Source organism: Amphiura filiformis, chromosome 4, assembly GCF_039555335.1.
Source record: "Amphiura filiformis chromosome 4, Afil_fr2py, whole genome shotgun sequence".
NCBI lineage: Eukaryota > Metazoa > Echinodermata > Ophiuroidea > Amphilepidida > Amphiuridae > Amphiura > Amphiura filiformis.
In genome coordinates, this window is record NC_092631.1 from 59,363,887 (window position 1) to 59,387,142 (window position 23,256).

Sequence of the window (23,256 nt, forward strand, 5' to 3'; positions counted from 1 at the left end):
CGTCGTTGTCTTGTGGGTCATAAGTAATATGACTGACCTGGTATTGTGATTGAAAGAGTGATGTTTCAACTCTGCCTGTCCAATCCAAGATGTTGCATGTTGAGCATTCACAAGGACAGTCTATTTGGTTTTGAATGTCATCTGACCAATAGACCTCTGTCCCCAAAGTCCTGCAGTTGCTGCAATCAATCTTCTGACATTCTGAACATTTGACAGGTATGTACACTTGTACAGCGTCATCAATTATACTTTCAGTTGTTAGGTTGTCAGATTGGTATAAGTTAATAAGCAAGGAACGTGTCAAGTTGCTGCTTCAGAAGCATGAATGTTTGTTTTTGTTTTGTTTTGTATTGTTTTAAACGATCATCTTGTTCAGAACCATGAATTGCCCTATTGTATTTTATTTAATAAATATTTATTGAAAGCCGGTCTAGCATGTGGGATTTGATCGATTAAGTTTGTTAATACTAAGGAAGGAATCAACTCCAGGTTGGCATGGGATAGCCTAGGCAGGGGCCAAGTACTATGCCCTCAAATTTTTCTTGTTCAACAAAATTCAAAATCACAAAATTGTGTTCAAGTTTTTTCGTGAGGTTACATGCAGCCGCCTAGTTATCACGTTGATTCAAGAAGTGTGTTGACCTATTGTATTATAGAATAGGCATGTTATCCTAGTTCTCTGTACACTTTTATAGCATGGCACACTTCTCGCTTTGATGATAACAAACATGGTGCGGGGCTTAGATGTACCAGAAATATAAACAAGTGGCACACAAAATTAGTAGAGCAGAGTTATCGTGTCATTACCCACAGATATAGTTCATCCAGATATGCGTAATATTGACAAAACCACTATGGGTAGGGGATTACACTCACAGTCACCGTTTGGTCCCCTATATATCAGGCAAAAGAACATCCAGAGAGCTTCCCATATCCCCTAGGCTTAACTGATGAAAATTAAAGAATAAATAGAATATGTTTAAAAATCTGGGGGGGGGGGGGGGATTGGGAAGTTTATTTCTCATTCAGTTCTTGCATGATCCATTAACTTTTTTGGCAGAGATTTTCTAATTTGAAACATATATCTATTTAAGTATGGATAAGAAATGCACACAAATTAAAGTATGTAGACATTTTAGTATGGATCAAGTATCCAATTTAACCTGTCAGGGATTTCCCTATATATATGAATGTACGATTCCTGGAAACCATCTTACAGGAATATATATTATATATTTTGCATGCACAAATATTGTTAAAGGTTTCAGCACATATCATTTTATATTACTGGCTGTGCTCTTTGTTTTGGATATTTATAATCTCCCTTTTTGTAGTTCACTGGGGATGTGATTTCAGATAGGTCATCTGGGGTGCTATATTAAATATTCCTTATTTTATATTTATATTTTCTATTAACAAGATATTATTCAGCTCCCTCTGTAGGGGTCACGAGGGTGGTGACTTAAGATAGGTTTCATCTAGGTCCTCTAAAATATTCTTGTTTATTTTAAGATATTTATAAGCCCTTACTGTGTAGGTCACTGGGGTGGTGACTTTTGATAGTTCATCAGGGTCCTTTGTAAATCTAAATATCGTTTTGCTAATAAGTCCAGGTTTTGGGTGCTGATTCCTTATATGCATGCTATATATTTGTGTTACATACTTATTGCAAATAAATCATATATGTCTGTTGAACGTCTGACAAAGACGCAAATCATTGCTTCCAATTTCATTATTTTGTCTGGGGTTAATAACGCTTTCAATCCCATCAATTGAAAACCAATTTAACCCCTGCAGAATAAATGCTGTGGTCCCCGTTGGTAAGGCCTATTGTGTGAATTTGTGTACTGTTGCCAAGTCACGTGGTACACAGGCGATGTTTTGCATTCCGATCATTTCTTGTTTCGTCATTATTTTGTCAGATTCAACAAGACTAGGTTGTGTTTAAAAATTTTCTTTCCCACCCACCACTCCTTTGCAATTTTTCATATTGAGAGTATGGTAGTGGTGGTGCGGAAAATTTATAAAGAAAATTTTAAGTTTCTATGTTAAAGTTAAAGAAGCAATTCTAACGTAATTGATAGAGCAAAGATTGGGTCACGATTCGTGATTTGATGATTGGTTTGGTGCAGTCGACTAATTCCTTTTGAGAGCGGTAAATTGCTCAAATCATGAAACTCTTGATAGGTGCCTTCCTTTGCTATATCAATCAAGAACTTCCTGCGGATAGTTGAACTTCATCGTGTAAAATGTACATCTCAAGTGAATCTCTCTCCTTGGGCTAATAAGCATATATTTAAATGTTATCTCTTATGTTATAGCTTTTCAAACAAAAATTTAAAAGAAAAGGACGAGATAGCTGTAGTTGATTAAAAATACACACATGTCTAACCATGTCATTTGAAGTGAGCAATGCTAAAGCATTAGCATCAATTTAAACAAATTTAAAATCCGCTGGCAGAGATTTTCTAATTTGAAACATATATCTATTTAAGTATGGATAAGAAATGCACACAAATTAAAGTATGTAGACATTTTAGTATGGATCAAGTATCCAATTTAACCTGTCAGGATTTCCCTATATATATGAATGTACGATTCCTGGAAACCATCTTACAGGAATATATATTATATATTTTGCATGCACAAATATTGTTAAAGGTTTCAGCACATATCATTTTATATTACTGGCTGTGCTCTTTGTTTTGGATATTTATAATCTCCCTTTTTGTAGTTCACTGGGGATGTGATTTCAGATAGGTCATCTGGGGTGCTATATTAAATATTCCTTATTTTATATTTATATTTTCTATTAACAAGATATTATTCAGCTCCTCTGTAGGGGTCACGAGGGTGGTGACTTAAGATAGGTTTCATCTAGGTCCTCTAAAATATTCTTGTTTATTTTAAGATATTTATAAGCCCTTACTGTGTAGGTCACTGGGGTGGTGACTTTTGATAGTTCATCAGGGTCCTTTGTAAATCTAAATATCGTTTTGCTAATAAGTCCAGGTTTTGGGTGCTGATTCCTTATATGCATGCTATATATTTGTGTTACATACTTATTGCAAATAAATCATATATGTCTGTTGAACGTCTGACAAAGACGCAAATCATTGCTTCCAATTTCATTATTTTGTCTGGGGTTAAATGCTATTTTAGTCATAAACATTTCCCTTTACTCAAGACGAGTATTCACCAAAGAAACAAATAAGTTGTTAATGTTATGTGAAATAGCAATAATTGCATATGGCGAGATACGATGCAAATAACACTGTTGTATTTCAGTGCAACAAAATATGTCAATATGTGAGACAGCAATTTTACGCATAATAATTAATATATATCGTTATGTAAAAGTGATATTTATGAACAGCAAGATACAGCACTATGAAAAACATGTGTAAATGAGTGGCTTTTAGCACATACGCCGTTATAAAAAAAATGGACAATTTGAAATAGTACATATGACCAGGTTAATTATCTCTGTAATTTTAAGCAACACCACATTACATCAGTGGCTAAGATTTGGTAAAAGAAGAGTGTTGTGTACCTGCTTGTACTGCCAAAATTCATGAAACTGTCAAAAATAAATGATGTCATTGATGTCTTGCCTTTTAAAAATGTATACTTTTATATGTCTTGCGCAAGTTATTGCACTTTTACTACATGTATGTCTGTGAGTACACAGCTACCTTAAGAATGCTACCCTATTGAGCTTCACCACATATATAGTCAGCTGAGCGAAATCCATTCATAACTTGATATTTAAATCGGGGGAAAGAACTTGAAAAAAACCCCACATTTTATCAGCTAAAACGGAGCCATTTGACCACTAGGTTTTTGTGAAATTAGTGCTTCCGTGGTGTTTCGATAAGATGCGCCGCACATGCAGATAAGCGTCGCGTAGGCGTAGCGTATCTGTGCGTTAACAAATTGCGCGATGCGTTGTTGCGCGCGTGTACCCTGCTGGTACAACAAAGATTTTCAAACACGAGTGGAATAGTGAAATAAATTCCTTGTATTCATAAAAAACATAACAAAGTATAAACATATCAAAAAAACTCAATTTCGCGAAAGAAACAATGTCTAGAGTACACAGCCACGTTAAATAAATAAAAAATAGAAACTTTAATTTACAAGTGTTTGATGTTGCACAATGATATATTAACATTCTGATACCCAAGTATAACATGTCTATAATAGGCTGAATGCACTCAAATTGGCTTGGATTCTAAGTAAAGAACTACAGAGAAAACCTATAGATTTGGCTACAAGACAAAGTTCTACTTATTTGGAAAGCTACTAGACTAGTCTCCATTAGTGGCGGTGCCAGGGGGGATGCCCCTGTCAGAACTCTTGTCCCTAGGAAAAACCCAAAATTACAAATATTTCTACTTGTTGATTTTGCCACCCCTGAAATTCACTTTCCCCATCCCACATGGTCTCCATTGGCGGCACCAGGAATTTTTATTTTTAATCATTTCTTTCTTTTCTTCTCATATTTCTCAGGTGCATCCAGTAAAAACCCAAAAGTTATGAAAATTTCCACTTTTTGTGGCAATTTTGCGGAAAATTGGTTGATTTTGACACCCCTGAAATTCACTTTCCCCCATGCCCCCAAAATGGTCTCCATTGGTGGCACCAGGAATTTTGTTAATCATTTTGTTTCTTTTGTTCTCTTATTTTTCAGGTGCATCCAGAAAACTCTGACTGGACATGTTTTGAGCAGACAGCCAGCCTAGAAGTCAAGTCTTTCTTTGGTTTTGAGAGCAACGTAGAGAAGATGGCAGTTAAACACTATGCAGCTAGTATCAAAAAGGTAAAATGCATAAAATAAAGAACCCAGTGTAACCCCTTCATGTGTATGTGTGATGTGAAATAGATAGGTTAGCAACATTATGATTGGCCATCAGCCTGGGTGGACTGGGCAGAGGCCTTTCCTATGGTCTTGCTTCAAGTTGAGAATAACACCATGTTGGATTTTGCTAACCTGATCCCGCAGGGCATACACACGCGTAGGAGGATGATTTGTCCATATGCTGGCGACACAATCACGTAAGCGCACTAATTCGTATCTGCCACAGCGAAATCCAACATGGAGTTACTCTCAACTTGAGACGAGACGCACTATAGTAGGTTCATCGGGATTGGAGAATGGGTTATTCCAGTTGAAATCCATACACCCCCTATGGAAGACATAACCTTGATCTTCCACACAGGGAGTGTTAATTTCAAATGGGGTTACCTTTAATGAGTCACTCCAGTCTCCAATCTACAAAACCTGTGAGGGAGATTAAGGTCATGTCTTCCATAGCGGGTGCATGGATTTCAACTGAATGGCATACATTGTACAAATAAGAATAATTATGTACATTACTCCATAAGTAACAGTCAAGTCCAGTGCACAGCCGGTGCAGGAGGGGTGTGACCCCCTCCTTGGCGGCACACAGAAAACTTGAAAACACTACTTGGAGTATGTAATATAGGGAATTATCCAAACTCCCTTGCTTCAGACAACACATGTTAGATGCCACCCTCTTGAATTACAAAAGGATAACATTGACTTTAATGTAGCCAATGACTTGATATTTATATTGCATGAAAAAAAAACGAACAAATTTGATTTCTTGTGATTAACCTGGCTATAATTGAATTTGTACAGGATGCCGAGGAAGTATTGATTTTCTAGTATTTACATAATCACACATTTACTTTTACTGGTACAGGAACTGATTTATTTCCCTTGCATTGCATAATTGCTTGACTTGTAAGCACGTACATGTATGTGTAGTTCACCAATTTGTAACACAACATGGACAATATAAGGTTGTCTGTCAATATTGTTCCACCCATATACTGACTACTCCAAATATACTGCCAACCCGGAATATTTTTTATTTATTTTGAGGGAGGAAAAGAAACAAAAAGGTCATTTAAATTTGATATATGTGATGCGATCAAGCAAAAACAGTCCAAACTCAGAAATATTAAATTTTCAGTTTCTTATGGGATAGTTAAAAGCATTTACAAAGCTGCATTTTGCAGAAAACCCCATTGAAATTGCATAACCAGTTCCAAAGATATGAGCAATTAAAGAGTTTCCAAAACAACAGGAAACAAAAGGAACAATTCCTTTTGTTTGGCTCAAAATCGATACTTCCGAGTTCCGACTGATTTTGCTTGATCGCATCACATATTATGAATATAAATAAATGTTCTAAAATGGAATAAAGTAGTTTGTGACAGCTTGACGTTATTGAGTTTAAACATGTATTTTGTAGGCTCGTAGTCAGTGTTCGAAATAAGCACTTATCCTCTTGTCCTCTTGTCCAAAAATCACTGGGGACAACCATATTGAGCTATGTACTTATCCCTTGAACAACCACTATATTTTACCCTCAAAAAGTATGACACATTTTGGGGACAACCAAAATGTATTGAGGACAAGCAGAATTTATGCTTTAGTTATCCTCGGGATAACCTCCATATTTTCCTTATTTCGGACACTGCTCGTAGTCGCCAATAGTTGTTAGTTGCGACTATTACTGGTAGTCGCGACTACGACTATTGAAAACTATATTTTTATGTGAAAAAAATCATGTTAAAAGTGCCAGATATCCACCCCAAAACCAATCTAATATTAACATATAAACTGCGAAAATGTGATAAAAACATTAGTCATTGTCTTACCAATAGTAACACTAACCAAGAAGTAATCATAAAGTCCATAAATCATCATTAAATTGGTGTTGTTGACTTGTTGTCGTAATTTTGCACCAATCTTTGACCCAATTTTTTCGGTCCAATTTTGACCACAGATAGTCACGACTAAGTCGTAGTTGACTATTTGCTGTCAACTAGGAATCTTGCATGGTATCTCCCCACATGCAACTCTAGTATTTTGATCATCTCCTGATATCATGTGTGTATCACTATCTTTCAGTATTCCAAAACAGGTAACATTTTAGTAGTCTGACCAAAATAAATTAAAATCCGACCTACCTACCCTATTTTTAAAAAAATTTTTTATGTTACGCCAGTCACACATTTTTTCTTTAGGCTTTAGATTTTGATACACAACGTTATGCCGCTCTGAAATACTCACAGAAAAATCTTGTGCTCTGGATTTAAGTTATTGATTAACACAGTCAGATTTTAATGCATTAAACTTAAATTTCAACTTCTTATTTCCATGAACAATTTCTACTTGTGTATCTTGCCACTAGAAACTCAGGAACAAAATGTTTGCCCGTAATAACATTTGTCAATCCATTTGTGGATAACGTGCTCGCACACACACATTTCGTACCCCATTTTATCCCTCTCCTTTCCCAGAAATTTAATATGCCTGCCAACCAGTGTATGCCTATATTTAGATCTCCCATAACTCAGATCAGAAAACGATTCTGTACACAATTGACAACTTGTTCGCACACACGTAAGTGTCTTATACCTGTGTGTAACCCCTTCATTCTCGGATGTGCCTGCCAGCTTACATTTGCTTGCTCTCTTGTACATCTTGTTAGAAACCGATTACCCGCAGTACCAATTGAAATAACCTTAAACATTGAATATTCACACTTGCACCTATGTACCCCAGTCAAACCCCTCCTTCACTTCCTTCACCAGCCTCCATCTAATCAGCCCTGTATCATGGTTACATTGTTTCGCACATTACAAACTTCCGATAGCCCCCGGAACCTGTTCCTATGGCTTTTTTGTGTGTGTGGCATCTCTCAATTCTGCGGTATGAACTGCTGCAGGCATTGAATTAATGTGCAGTCATGAGAGACTCTCGTTTCCGGTACTGATGCACAACGCAGCATGTGTGAATTTGATGCAGGGAGGCCTCGGTGGTAAAGATGCACTGCTTGGTGCATTCCTCACCGTGCTGGCTGTGATATAAAATAGGATTATGCCCTAGTTATGTCATCACTATTTGATCCTCTTACATAAGTCTAGATGTTATTTTAAATAATGTATGACTGATCTAGAAAACTATAAAATTGTGACCTTTTAAAAGAGTACATATAGCGTGTTTAAAAGGTCCTATGGTAGCCTGGCCGTTCGGGACTTGCACATTTTGTTCTCTTTCCAAAGGCATGCTTGACAAATTCTGGTATGTTTAGTGTAGTAGGGAATTACCTTGAATAAAAAATATTCATCAAAATATGCCAAAAACAAGACAACATAAAATGGTTTAAAACATTTGCTTGTCTTGTTAGAAAAATCAAAATGTTGATAAACTGCAGAGGACCATCAATTCATACAAATGTCACTAGCTTTCTAAATCTGCATATATTAAAACATAGTCTTATATTTTGCATTCATAAAAAACACACATTTATTTGCTCTATTGAGCTGTGACTTTGTCATAAAAAACATTTATTTCAAAAAAATCAGCAAGCCAAACAGTTACAAGGGTGAAATAATCACACTAAGTGACATTTTGTGAAATTCTATGTTGAGCAGATAAAATGCATTTTAAATGAACAATTGAATCAAAATAGCATAGTTACCATAGCAACCATACATGTCAGTGATGCCACCCTAGTTACAAAAAGCCTCCTTTAATGTTTCAGGTCATTGTTATCAAGTTATTTATTTTCCTTTCTTCTCTCCTTTGTATGGATACAGTTACTGAAAGTTTAACATACAATGTACACAGGCATGAAGATAATTGTACTGAATAAGCAAGAATTCCTGTTTTTATTGCCCAAATTTCCTTATTTTTAGTTATTTATAGCCTGTTTTGGAGTATTTGAGCCAGAATTTTATGCGCCTTTTCCTGCTTTCAGAATGTTAGTGTTTATTTTCATTAAAATGCATCTCATGCCTGAGCATACGATTTCCTACAAATATGGTGTGGTATTGATTTATACAGCACCGCAAATAGAAAGGACTGCTATTTTGGATTGCTTTTAATGCATTTATAAAGAACAATTGAATCACATGCTTAAATAGTGGAAAGTTTAACATGTATAATTTTTTTTAATGTTGCTGTATTGAATTACACAGTACGGTACCTGAAATAGTAAAGACAGCTATTTTTGTAACATTAGCCAATTTTCATGTTTGCTAAAAATATCAGACTGACACAGTATAGGTTAACTTTCACTCAATTCAGAAACGTTTGATGAAAATAAATAACTACCGGTAATTCAATCAATTCTTGTTTGTTTTAATCCACATAGTGCTAATACCGTAAACATCCGCCGAATGGCGCTATGGGCTCCCTTGACATAACTGGAATTTTTGACACAAACTAAAAGTGCCCTCCCATAAAAATCCCACCAGCAAATAAGGGCACATACAACATTCTTGTTGGGATTTTTTAGAGGAGGGAGCTCTATATTTGTATAAAATTTACCCAAAGGCAAAAGAGCCCAGATGTGCCATTAGGCAAACGTTTACGGTATATATGGATAGAAATTAAAATTGAATTGAAATGATGTACAAAAAAAACAAAAACGATAAAATGTTGTTCTTTAAATTTAATATTCAAATTGATTGGAGCTGAAATTATTATGGCTTGGTGCATGTAAAACACCAACATTATATTATGGAAATGATGTACATGGGGCTATAACTATTGCAAATGTCCTTCCAGATGTATCATATATAAATTTGCCATGTTTTAAGGGATGGGGTCTGAACGTTTGGGCAGTATTTATTGTGGGACATTAGAGCACATCAGACATGTCGAATTGCATTCTGAATACAAAGAATGTTCTTCTGATATCAAATAATTTTGATTTTTTGAAATTACAATAATAATACACATTTTATGGCAAATTATTAAAATTGATATTTTAATATTTAACAGTACTCAAAGTAAACTTTATAAATCTGATGATTTATACTTAAAGTGTATGTAGGTGGGATGAAAAGCCGACGGTCAATTGAAAAGTTTGACCTTTCGTATTGAAGATATGGATTTTTTTTCCCAAAACACCAAAAAAAATTAGTTCTTTTTGGGAAAAAATCCATATCTTCAATATGAAAGGTCAAAATTGTCAATTGATCGTCGGCTTTTCCTCCCAGCTACAAACACTTTAAGAATATATCATTAGATTTAAAATTTACTTCAAGGACTGTTATATATCAAAAAATGTGAAAAATATCAAGTTTTAATAATTTGTCATAAAATTTGTATTATATTGTGAATTTCAAAAAATGAAAATTATTTGATATCAGAAAGACATTCTTCTAATTCAGAATGCAATTTGATATGTCTGATGTGCTCTCATGTCCCAAAATAAATACTGTCCAAACGTTCATACCCCAGCCCTTAAATAACCCTTTATATTCAAAATTGATGTACATGTAGATGTTACATACATGTAGCATGCCAGCTGTGGCATCACCTAGCTAAGAGAGGACTGCAAGCATCATCAATGCATTATTCATGTTTACTTGGTTAACTCTAGCATCATTACACACAGCGATACATTACATGTACATCTACAGTACAAGCAGGGCCCTCTTGAGTATGCAACTCCTTGATTGGGCTTGCATGACCAAATCAATCCTCAAAATACTCTCAACCCAAGAACATTTCCGTCATCAGCCACATAAATGAATGGGATTTTATTTTGCAACTTCAAAATGCTCATGACATAATACAAAATGTTATAACAAGTAATATTATTTCAATCTAAAACCATTGAGGTTCCCAACACTAACTTGCCTTTAAATTAATTAAATAGTACAAGAGCTTAATTATTTACTGGCCGAGTGTCGCCGTAACGGTTTTAAATGCGCCATGTTGGGTAGGCTCTGATCATTCAGCTTGCAAATTGAACAGCGCCTATAACTATAAGTATATGGGTCCGGAGTGACAAGTATTATGCGTCATAAATGAGAGAAGCACCAATATTTTTAAAAGCCTGGGTTTTCAGGAAAGAAACCAGGTTTATCAATGAAAAACCTGGTTCCTTGATTGACAAACCAGGTTTTTTTGATCAAAACACCAGGTTCTTCACCGAGTTAACCAAGAAAATATTACTGAGCTTGCATGACCAAATCAATCCTCAAAATACTCTCAACCCAAGAACATTTCCGTCATCAGCCACATAAATGAATGGGATTTTATTTTGCAACTTCAAAATGCTCATGACATAATACAAAATGTTATAACAAGTAATATTATTTCAATCTAAAACCATTGAGGTTCCCAACACTAACTTGCCTTTAAATTAATTAAATAGTACAAGAGCTTAATTATTTACTGGCCGAGTGTCGCCGTAACGGTTTTAAATGCGCCATGTTGGGTAGGCTCTGATCATTCAGCTTGCAAATTGAACAGCGCCTATAAGTATGGGTCCGGAGTGACAAGTATTATGCGTCATAAATGAGAGAAGCACCAATATTTTTAAAAGCCTGGGTTTTCAGGAAAGAAACCAGGTTTATCAATGAAAAACCTGGTTCCTTGATTGACAAACCAGGTTTTTTTGATCAAAACACCAGGTTCTTCACCGAGTTAACCAAGAAAATATTACTGAGCAGTTTTGCCATATTTATCATGCCGATGACCGCTTGGCCTAAGCACTGATCCGATGTCAAAAAAAGAAATGTTACAAATGTAGAATGTATCCAAACATAAAAACATGCACCTTGGAGCCAGCTACTTACAGAAATCTGGCAACCAGCTGGATGATGAGGTGAAGGCCCTATTGGAGTTGGATGAGGTGAGGGCCCTATTGGAGTTTACTTTGGTTACAGATCTACAGATTTGGTCAAGAGCAAGCAAAGTATTTTTTAAACATCAGGAAATTATTTGGTATTATTTACATAGTAATGTATACAAAGTTTTGATAAGTATCAGTGTCATGATATTGGACTACATTGTAGACTCATCTTCAGAAATACATACGTAACTGTCTACTATTAAAATAGCTGGCATGTATCATTTACAGAATATATAGCACCTAGCAATGTACGTCTCTGCCAATTCAAGAGCTTGTATGCTTGTATTGTCAAACAGGCCAACCTTAAGACTCCTGTAGAAGTCTCAGTAAATGTGTAACTACATGTACATGTATTTGTAAAAATAAACCCAAAGTGCCCAAATCGCATAATGGTCAAAAACAACATAATGCAAAAAATAAATTACCACTTCTAATATTATTGTGAACTGGATGGGTGCCTTGACAAGCCAAATTTTATTTACAAGTATTTTTTATGCCTCTACTGTAAGGTAGACTGACAGACTGTGTTTTTGTTGTTGCAATGTCCGTCCCTCCCTCACTCCCTCTGTACCTCCGTCCATGCTGTACATGTAGCTCTTGAATGGATAGGTCGATTGATTACGCATTTTCTTGAATAGGAAGTCTATGGTTAGAAGCTCTTCTACTTTTTTTTTTTGGGGGGATCTAATTTGCATATTTTTAAATATCAAATTATATATTTTGTTCAAAAAAAGTTTGTTCACAATTTCTTTGCAAAAACACACATTAATAAGGTGGAGGTGCTGTGTTCGACTTTTCATCAGGAACCACAAAATTTCTAGTTTTTATTAAGCAGACAAAAATGTATTGTTGATTTTGAGAATTTTAAAATCTAAGAGAAACCAGTATCACTATCTACCTATACTGCAGCTAAAAGTAACACCTTGCTCTTGCTGTAACCTCTCATGTTGACAAGTTTGACAACAAAATTATTTTCATACCTTTGGTGTGAGAGGAAAACATTTTGGTATAACCCTATTTTGATGGTTGCTGAAACAAAATACTCAATCAGGCAGAGTGGCGTGATACTAACAGGCCTATTGCATTTCTCTGTGTATGTATACTGTTACATTCCATTAGCTTCTGTTCTATCATATATCAGTTTGCTGCCCTGAATACATATCATACTTGTATAACACATATCAGAATGATAGATGTATTATTAACTGACAGCAAGTCATTATTAGAATTGATGAATTTGAAGAAGCAAAATCATGGGAGTATATAAAAATTTGTATTGCACTCAGTGAGAAACATTATTTGCTTTGAGTAGTGATTGTAAGACTAGCTGGCTCCTTTACTTATTCAACTTTTGAATTATCAATGGAAAATTAAGAAGTTCAAAGCCCTTTGAAGTGTTGATATGCAAATGGTTGGTTTATTGTTGTTGTTGTTTTTAATTACAGGGGAGGGGTACAATGTACTCAACTTTGTAGGGGTGTTCGGTGTGAAGTGATGAACTTTCGGAACTGAGAACTAATTTTCAGGCAAAATAGGGGCCTCTGAACTGAAATTTCAACACATATTTTTTTGGTCTAGTGAGCTAAATTTGAGTCAAATTAGAAGACGTGGAGATAAGAAATTAGAAATTTATCAACATTTGAGCTAAAGAGTTTAATTTTGATTTGGAGTTTTACTTCTGTTTTGAAGCTAACGAATTGGAGCATGATACCCAAATTTGGGTCTTTGGAACAGTTGGAAAGCCTGAAAATGAACCCTTAACCGCCTTAACTTCCCTGCATGCAAGGAGATCAAGGCACACATGGACAGCCAACAAAACCAGTTGATTCATTTCATTGTTGAGTTCATCATTTGTAACAATTTTTCCAGTCAAAAGATGACTGAATTATCTGAGACAAATCATTTTGTTTTTTTGAAAAGTCCGGTGTTGAGTCGGTTCTTGTATGTATGTCCAGTAGCGTACGCAGGAAATTTTCAAGGGGGGTGTGATGATAAAAAATAAAACAATTTTAAAAATGGCGTAGAAGGCTGTCGCGTCAACTTCTTGCTGACGCCAGAAATGTCTGAGGGGATGTGCCCCCTCAGAAATTAGAAACTTTTGCAAAATGAATACCTAACTGAAGTGATTTGGTGGACCATTTTGGCACTATTAGCGTGTAAAATTTTAGTCTGAAAAAGCCGAAAATTTGTGAAATGACGGTCCATGAAGCCTTTCGTGAACAAGTTTTCCCTTTAATTGTAGGCCTATAAACGATAAATTGTGTTAAACACAAATTGGTAAATGTCGAAAGCAGAAGCAAAAATGGTTTATCCACTATGCAGAAGTAAGAAAAAATTTCAAAATGAAGACCTAATTGAAGCGATTTGGTGGACCATTTTGGCACTAAAAGTGTGTAAAATCTTAGTTTCAAAAAGCCTAAAACTTGCGAAATGACGGTCTATGAAGCCTTCCGTGAACAAGTTTTTCCTCCTCAGAAATTGTGCAAAATGAAGATCCAATTGAAGCCATTTGGTGCATAATTTTTACACTATTTCAATTCAAAGTAGGCCTACTGTCTAAATATGCTTTATTTTAACATGTTCTTTTGAAAAGCGATTAGATTTAGATTACAAAGTAAAAATCATCTGAAGTACGTACATAAGTTTGCTTGCACCATGCTCTGACAGAAAACAAATTGCAACGGTTTTCAGCTAATAACATGGCGCAACTTCCGCGCAAGGCGGTGTAAGAGATGCAGTTTTGTAAGCGTGATGATGGGGTTGACAACTGAAAAACTTTTAAGTACGTTGCTGGGATAGGGGTTTGGGGTGTGATGATGTGGGGGGGGGGGGGTTAAATATGCATATCCATGGCAATTAGCAATTAAAACATTTACGTATGTACGTTGCCAGGGGTGTAATGATGGGGGGGGGTTGACATGTATCAATAATTAACACATATTTACGTTTGTTGCCGGTCAGATAATTTGTGTTAAGGCATCTATATAGGCTTATGATATTACTGTGATTATATGTCCCATATGCCTTGCTCATCTTCCACCTCTCCTCTGTCCCTCTCTCTCACCCCTAACTCTCTCTCTCCCTCTTTGCCCTTTCTTGTTCCCCAATTTATTTTTTGGACAGATCCAAGGGGGGTGTTTCACACCCGTAACACCCCCCCTGCGTACGCCAATGTGTATGTCTGATGGATGTGCAAGGAGCGAGGATTTTACGTTTGTACAAATCATCTAACAGAATTCATCTAAGTGTTTTTTACTCAAATTTAGACAGCATGGGTGTGATGGTGATGTGTTATGTGAAAAAAAGTAATTTAATTTGGATGGTCAAATGAGTTTTGACGATTGTTAATTAAGAAGTGGGTGTAAAAATTCAAGCAAGCCAGCTTGTTGATATTCAGGAATGTCTGAGTGCTCAATTGTAGTACCTTGACAAGAAACCATCCAATCATGTTGAGTGATATTTGCAGAGTTACTCTGCACTTTGGAGTAAGTTGCACAATGTATAGCATTGCTGTTATTAACGGACTCTTGACAAGCTCTGCATATTTGTGTGCACATGTGTGGGTGCTTGCAAATAAAACAGTAGAATTAGCTCATCCAATCACTCCAGATAACCAGATATATGTCAGATTTTTGTTGATTTGGGAGCACAGCGACTGCATGGAGTACATTCTGTGTTGGTCTGTTTTCATTGACACACATTGACACACCTAACAAAAACAATCATGTGCACCAAACAAATTGTAAAGCTTTATTTAGATTTTTTCCATCGATGTTAGAATAATCTAAATTGTACATGTTGGAAAATTACCACAAAAAAATGTCAGGTTTTTATGCTTTTTTGGAGAAGAGGTCAACATTTTGTGAAGAAGGTTCACTTTTCACTTTGCACCCCTTGGAAAAAAGGCCCACTTTTTCAAAATCCGCACCACACAAATTTCTGTGTATGCGTGTTAACTAAAACAGCGAATTTGAATCATAGACTTGCTCACAAAAGAAATTTTCCATTGTTATTAAAATTTGTTGCTCCACTACTGGTGCTAGTGACTCCATTCCAAAGCAAAGTGGTAACCACATGACATTATGTAGAAATTGGTGAAAATGTGTACACATTAACAAATTCAAAATGTCTGACAAAATTGGATATTGAAAGTATTGAAATCAATTAATGTAATAACAAAGCAGACAGAATGTTGTCTCCCGTTGCAAATTGGATAATTGTTGTCATTGTGCTAGCGATATATCTCTGTTCATTAATGGTCTCTATTAATTAATTGCTCACTATGTTATATTGTGTGCAGTGTTTTTTTGCTAAGGCAGTTTGTAAAATCAATTAAACAGGGGGCTACATGTATTTGGGGGCGGTGGAGCTTTGTAGCAGCATGCTTTGATACTTTGCTTGAACAATGTGGCCTCTAACAATTGACAGGTTTAAAAAGACACACAATACCGACTAATCCTCTCCCAGAAGAAACTCAGGTGTAATTTTTTGGGAGTGAAAATCCACTCCCAAACTTACTGCAGTTACAAAATTCACGAGTGAAAAAGCTTGAAAATGTCATTCACCCCATCCCTGCTCCCAGTATTACAAATACATGTACCTGTAGAAAGCAACATGAGTAATTGTATAATTAACATGTAAATAATTATTAGTCTTTAAAAGTAGGGGTCGGTTATAGAGGGGTATAAAAAGGGTGATGTGTCAGATTCCTTAGGGCTCAAGCTTATTTGATGCAGGATGATCTCCTGAGCATTTTGACACCTTTTTACTGAAATCGGCCAAAAATGAGAAGGTGCCGCCAAAAAACTTATTTGGGCAGGGGGGGTCTGAAAATTGTCATTTTGCATCAAAAATGTTATTCTATGCCTTATTCTATTGATATTGGTGTTGTTTTATATGTTATTGGTGCCAAAGAATCCATTTTTGAAAGTTGCATAAGATTCAGGGCATCCGTATGAAAATTTCATGGTTGTATAACCCAGTACTATTAAAAGGAGTGGTTTGAATGGAGGGAGTTTTGCAGATTTTGCAAAAATGGAGAAGAATTGAGATATTGTATTAATGTTCCCGTAACTGAAATTCCACAATGATCTATTGATTGACTTTTCGTCCATATTTTTAAAAAATGTTATGAATTTGACGGCCCCTTGTTACACTAGGATAAAGGACTTTGTGATTGCTATAGTTTGGATTGCTTTAATTTAGTTGGAATCACGAGTTCGTACATTTATGTAAATTGAAATCATCTTTAGGGCAATTTGATTACATGTCAAATTATGTGTTTATGACACATTTAAAAACAAATTCATTCAACTGTGCGTGTTTATACTGATTCAGCAAAAGACACAATTTGGTGGCGACTTCACGATTGGCAGTTGAATGGCGACTGTACCTGTCTATGTTTACACTTCCTTTGGTATTGAATGTAATGATAATGACTTGCTCAAAATGGAATTTAGACATTTGCTTAGGTTGTGGAAAATTATTGTAGGATACCCTGACGCTTGAAAAGTATCAAGATGGTCTGCTGCAAAATGATTTTATTCTGTTGATCTATTTTGCGTGATCTACAATGCATCACCGGTCATCACTGTCTGGACATTGTTAGTACGTCATCAGTTGACAAAAGTGCGTTATTAACAAGTTACTAGAGGAAAAATGACACCCACAATATAAATAATAATAAATAGAATCTATACCAGCTTTTTTCTTCTCTCTTTTTTCCAGAGGACACAAAAACATATATAGGGTCTTGGGGGGGGGGGTGAGCTCTAGTGTTCGGTCAGAGAACCCTAGCCAAATAGTTATTTTTCCCATGGCATTTTGTTAACTATGGCGGCGGCCTAAGATTGTTTTCAATTCATGTTCCAGTTGTTGTCAATTTATTAATTAGATCTTTTTGTTTTCTTGCTTTCTTCATCCACAGGGCAAGGAAATTATTATGTACTATATAAATGAACTTTTATCAGAGGGTGTGCCGGAGAGATTACCCAGGTGGACCGAACTGAATCATGACAACCCAGTAGCTAATTCCACTAAAGACAGTCGACCTGCCCTCCAACACCACAAGTCTTCTGACAGTAGTAGTACTTTAGAACAAGAACCATTTGTGTTGTCATCTTCAAGCCCAACAAATGATACGGGCAGTGTGGAGAAACTTCCGGATGGGGCGGTCGGGGGATGTCCCTCACCCCCTGCTGTTTCCGCCACCCCTGCTGCAACAAATGTAGAGATTGCAGGCAGTTCATCCGATGTAAGCTCCACACCTATGGTGAAGAACGATCTGGCGACTACAACACCAGGGTTTTTAAATATATCACCGATACCTCGAAGTAGACTGGCATCCAGTACGATGAAGGAGAGGGGGAAATCTAGTCATCCGTCCAAAGCACAAGGTATGGTTAACCTGCAGGGGATAGTTATCAATGGGCTATTCCATTTAAAATCCACACTACCCCTGTAGAAGATTTAGCTAAAGTCTTCCACAGAGGGAGTATGAGTTTTGAATAGAATAGACAATTGGGCAACTTTCATTTGAAATACTCACTCCAGTTGTGTAAGATATGGGTGAAGCCATAATACAGAGGGAGTATGGGATTCAAAATGATTAACCCTGACCAATTACCTTTCAAAAACATGCTCACTCTGTGGAGGATATTTCCAAAATCTTCCGCAGGGGGAGTGTGGATTTTAAATGGAATTGCCCAATGATGAAGTAGAATTGGAAGAATTGTGTCCTTAATGGCCAATTATTCTACAAGAAGGTTGAGCCATGGCAGATGATTCAAAGCGAACAGGTTTTGTATAAACAGGGAAGTGTTAGGTAGTGGGGAAGTGCCACTTGGTAATGGGGAAGTGCCACTAAGTAGTGGTACCTCTCTATCCCTGGTATGGTGAAACCCTTTTTCAGCAATATGTAAGAGGGTCCATATTTCATGACTTGTTTCAATTAGCCCCCCCCCCCCCAAAAAAAGTTGTTTGCTTGTCCTCTTCCGACCGACCGTCTCGGCAGTCCCGACTGTAGAACTTTTTTTTACAATTTTCCAAAAAACTGAAGATTTAAAAGCTATTTTGTAAAAAACCATTTCCTGCATGTTTCTCCTGTCCAATCGTACCGGTTGAGGGTTTTAATATTTCATAATTATTATCATTCTCAGCGTCTACACAAGTAAAACACTGTTGAACTTGAACAATGCAGTATTTTAAGTCTGCCAAACACGTACATGTCAAATAAAGTAGGGTTTACCTTGATTTGTCTTTGGTGGAAATTCTGTGGTCAGTGAGGTTACAAACAAGTACTTCACATTATACTTTTGGTAGTACATGGAAAAAACAAAAACTTTTCCTCACCGACCGACCCAATTTCTGAAAGTGATCTATGGACAAGCAAACAATTTATTTTTTGGGCCCAATCTGGATATAACTTCGATCTATTTTACATACATTAGAAGTCCATTATTTCTCCCATATTGGATCAGTACTATAATAGTGTTTATAGGCTTGTGGGTTATTTATTATTAGCCTTATCTGCAACTTCTTCGCTCATTTTATCTAAACATTTATCATTATTGTATTATTTTTACACATTTAGTGAAAAAATTATCAATCTGAATCTGAAAAAAAAAAAAATAGAAATCTGAATCTGAAAAAAAATATAGATTGCAACAAATTTGAGACAAGGTAAATAAAAATAGTAAAAATATGCACAGGTTCAGCCGGGCTGACAGCGGTTTTACATTAATTTCGCTTGGGAAATGCTGAATATTGAACATTACCTCCAACCTGTACGCTTTTATAGCTATGTAAGTTGATTTGTAACTGACTGTGCCTGATACAAACAGATAGAGCAGCTTAGGTTTCAGCTTGCTCTTTAATGCTCCACCATGAGCCAGGAATCACATCATTAATTCAATCAAGGCACTAGATAACACATGGCTTCCTAAACATTTTGCATTCATTGTAGTTTTCCAGTTAAAATCCATACACCCCCTATGGAAGACATGACCATAAACTCCCGCACAGGGAGTGTATATGGAGTCGCCCATTCGGGTAACCCATTTGAAGTTCACACTCCCTGTGTTGAAGATTAAGGTCATGTCTTCCATAGGGGGTGTATGGATTTCAACTGGAATAGCACATTGTGTTAAATATTTTGCTTCATATACCGTTGTTGGGTAGGAAAAACCTCCAATGTGCCTGTGGCCCATGAACATGTTTAAAACAAAACTGCCAACAGGTTACATAAGAGGATTTGCTTTAAACATGTTCAGGGGCCAATGACACATAAGAGGTTTTTCCTGCCAAACGACAATACATATGTATGCAGGCATCATAAAATAAATTTTGCCTTGGGTTAGAAACTGATAGGATAATGTGTTTTTAATTTTTCAAACTGTTTGAATTGTTTCCGTTGAGTTATCATTAAAATGCACCGGTGCTTTTGAGCTGTAGGTGACATAATTTATGGTGAATATGCATGAACATGGTTTGAGTATCTTGTACACAAAGTGGGGGACTCATGGGTGCAATTTTATTAAAGACTATGCGATGAGATCGGCAATTTGTCAGGAAAGTAAAATTATTTTTGGCTGCAGAAGAAAAGAAAAGTTGGTGAAAATACCAACAAGATGAAGAAAGCATGAATGAATGAATGAATGAATGAATAAATAAATAAAGCAAACAAACAAACAAACAAACAAATAAATAAATAAAGCAAACAAATAAATAAAACAAATAAATGAATAAATAAAGCAAACAAATAAATAAATAAATAAATAAATAGAATTTGCTGTTACTGCAACTTACTTGAACAGCTGAAAAAAAATAAAGAGGTTAACATATCCAATTTATTTTATCTTGCCAGATTTCAAATTCTTAAATTCCATACGGAGAGCAACAACAACAAACACGATTCTGGCATTTCAGTATTGCATGTAACATTGCGATGTATTCAGAATTCATCAAATCAATCACAGTAAAAAAGCACTCGGCATGCTCAACTTTGTTATTTATTGTGAGTCTGTTACATTTTGTGCTTGCAGTAGGGAACATCCCAAAGAAAACAAAAACTATTCAAACAAGAGCATCCTTGAACTGATCAATTGTCTCTACGTTATTTAACTCTCCCTCCCTCCAGCTCCCATTTTTTTGTCTATTATTAAATAAAATACAGCGTATTTCCCCTCTCATTAGCAGAAAGCACCCCCGGGCTTGTGTTTCTTGTTCACAAGGAGAGCATGTCGGAATAATAGAAAGGGATACATAGAATACATCCGTTGCCAGCCTTGAAGGCATGGCATGCATTTCAAGGTAGTGCTCGCTCTTTCGGCCAGGCTGCCATAACAGGAATGCCTGACTGCGTGTAATTTGATTTGAATTATGACTGGCTGCGTTTCGGAGGTACCCATGAAAGTGCAGAGGCTTCCTTCAAGAACTGCATGTTCAAGTCAAATTTAGCATGTTTGTACTTATGTTGTGTCACATCAATTTCAAATCTATGAAAAGTTCTAAACTCTCTGAAATTAAATTACCAAATTTCTGGGCAATTTGTTTTCAAATATTTTGAATGCATATTGACACAGAGAGGGTTAGATAAAGTAGGAACACATGTTTTATTTTGTGGACATTATTAGCAGATCGATACGGGATGGGTTTTCATGAAGTGATGAGGACAGCCGACATGGGCGAGAGGAGGGTGGAAACAAACGAGGATGCAAGGAGGAGATGGAGGAAGGAGCAGAGTGCATTATGGGAGAAGGAGATGTTAGAGAAACCTGGGGCATCTTGGTGGGGGGATTAGGATAGGGGCATAAAGGTGGGCAAGGGTATGTTTACATTGTTAAAAGGGTATAGTACATTTGATTTATCGATAATCCATACAAAAGCTGAAAAGAGCAAAACATATTCAACAGGGTCCCTGGCGGATTCCCTAATAGTGAACTAAATCACTTCAAAATGGGTCTCTGACAATCCCATAGATATTATATTCTACCCTGGAATCAAACCAAGGGCCCCATATTTACATAAACACAAGTCTTGGATTTAATACCCAGGGGGACAGTTTCCCATGTATCCTTTCACATTATATTGCAATGATGAAACTGTTATTAAATTTTTGTGCATATTTTAGGAGACAATTATTAGCAGTGCCTGCATATGCAATGCAATCAGTGAAGGTATTTCTTTCCTAATGGACTATTCCTGTTGAAATCCATACACCCCCTAATATTCCACACAGGGAGTGTGAATTTCAAATTGGGTTACCTGAATGGGTGGCTTCATTTGAAATCTACACACCCTGTGTGAGAAATTAGGGTTAGAGTGAAAAAGAGTTAAAGAGTTACTTGCTTGAGGAATCAACATGACATACTAATAATGTAATAACTAATACGGTAAAAACTTGAGAGTTAGCATATGTGCTTACTATCGAGTGCTTTTGAAAACATGAAATTGTACCTAAGTCCGGCGCTTTACCAACTGAACTAATGGGGTTGAGACACAAAGTTGCAGGTTTACTTGTTCGTATTTAACTTTGTGTATCAATGATTTGCTCAAAACCCTTTACACTTTTGTGGATGGGGCACTTCATTTTTGCATGTTTTAAAAGCGCTCGATAGTAAGCACATATGCTAACTATCAAGTTTTTACGGTATGGGAAGTTGCAATATATCTCTTTGGAGTTCTTTTTTTAAAAATTCATACAACTATACCAAACGCTTTGAGGTAGCCACTTGCTTTCGCGCATCTTTACGCACATGTGTTCGCCAGCGCTTTGAGCGAAAGCTAGGGATTTGTGGTTGCGCCTAATGAAATGCATACTGACGTCACTGCCACATCAGGGTGATAAATGGTATACATGTACATGTATTACAGTCTATATAGTTTTGGATTAGTTGTATGAATTTCAGACAAAGTACTTTACCCTGAACAGTGAATCAAATCTTGTTGAGTTATACAAATGTATGTTTCATTAGGTTGGCAATGCAGTTGATTGAAATTCTATGCAACAGCATGGATGGCTAAATTTCATTAATATTGATTTATGGCTAGAAAAGTTTAATTAAAGATGTAGCATTTCCAAAGCCTTGACATTTTAACTATAATGTATGTGTATCTTATATGAGGGTTATTAGAAAGTGCAATATAAGACAATAGGCAGAGTTAGATTACATGCTTTTGGATAATTTGAATATAGCAGAACTTCTAGGAATTTGAAATACAGCAATTTTTGCAAATTGTTAATTGCTTGTTTATTTGTTAATTATTTTATTTTTTATTTTTATGTTATTTTATATATTTATTATTTATTATTTTATTTTATTTTATTTTATTTTATTTTATTTTATTTTATTTTATTTTATTTTATTTTATTTTATTTTATTTTATTTTATTTTATTTTATTTTATTCATTGTTTTATTTTTTTATGTTATTTTATGTTTCATTTATTAATGTACTTATTTATGTTTACTTTTGTTTATTCATTGTTAACTACTAAACGTAATTTGATGATCATTTGTAATGCTTTGAATTATTGATGGAAGTATGCATCTAGTTTTTGACATT

The 23,256-nt window shown here is 35.8% G+C and overlaps 1 protein-coding gene across 1 annotated transcript in view; it reads left to right on the plus strand.

Annotated features, from left to right (window-relative positions):
* The window catches only part of LOC140151137 (SEC14-like protein 1), a 92,495-nt gene that overhangs the window by 34,255 nt on the left and 34,984 nt on the right, over positions 1 to 23,256 (plus strand). The window contains exons 4-5 of the mRNA XM_072173358.1: positions 4,694 to 4,822; positions 17,620 to 18,088. Of these exons, the coding sequence (XP_072029459.1) occupies positions 4,694 to 4,822; positions 17,620 to 18,088 (598 nt within the window). The remainder of the gene's footprint in view (positions 1 to 4,693; positions 4,823 to 17,619; positions 18,089 to 23,256) is intronic.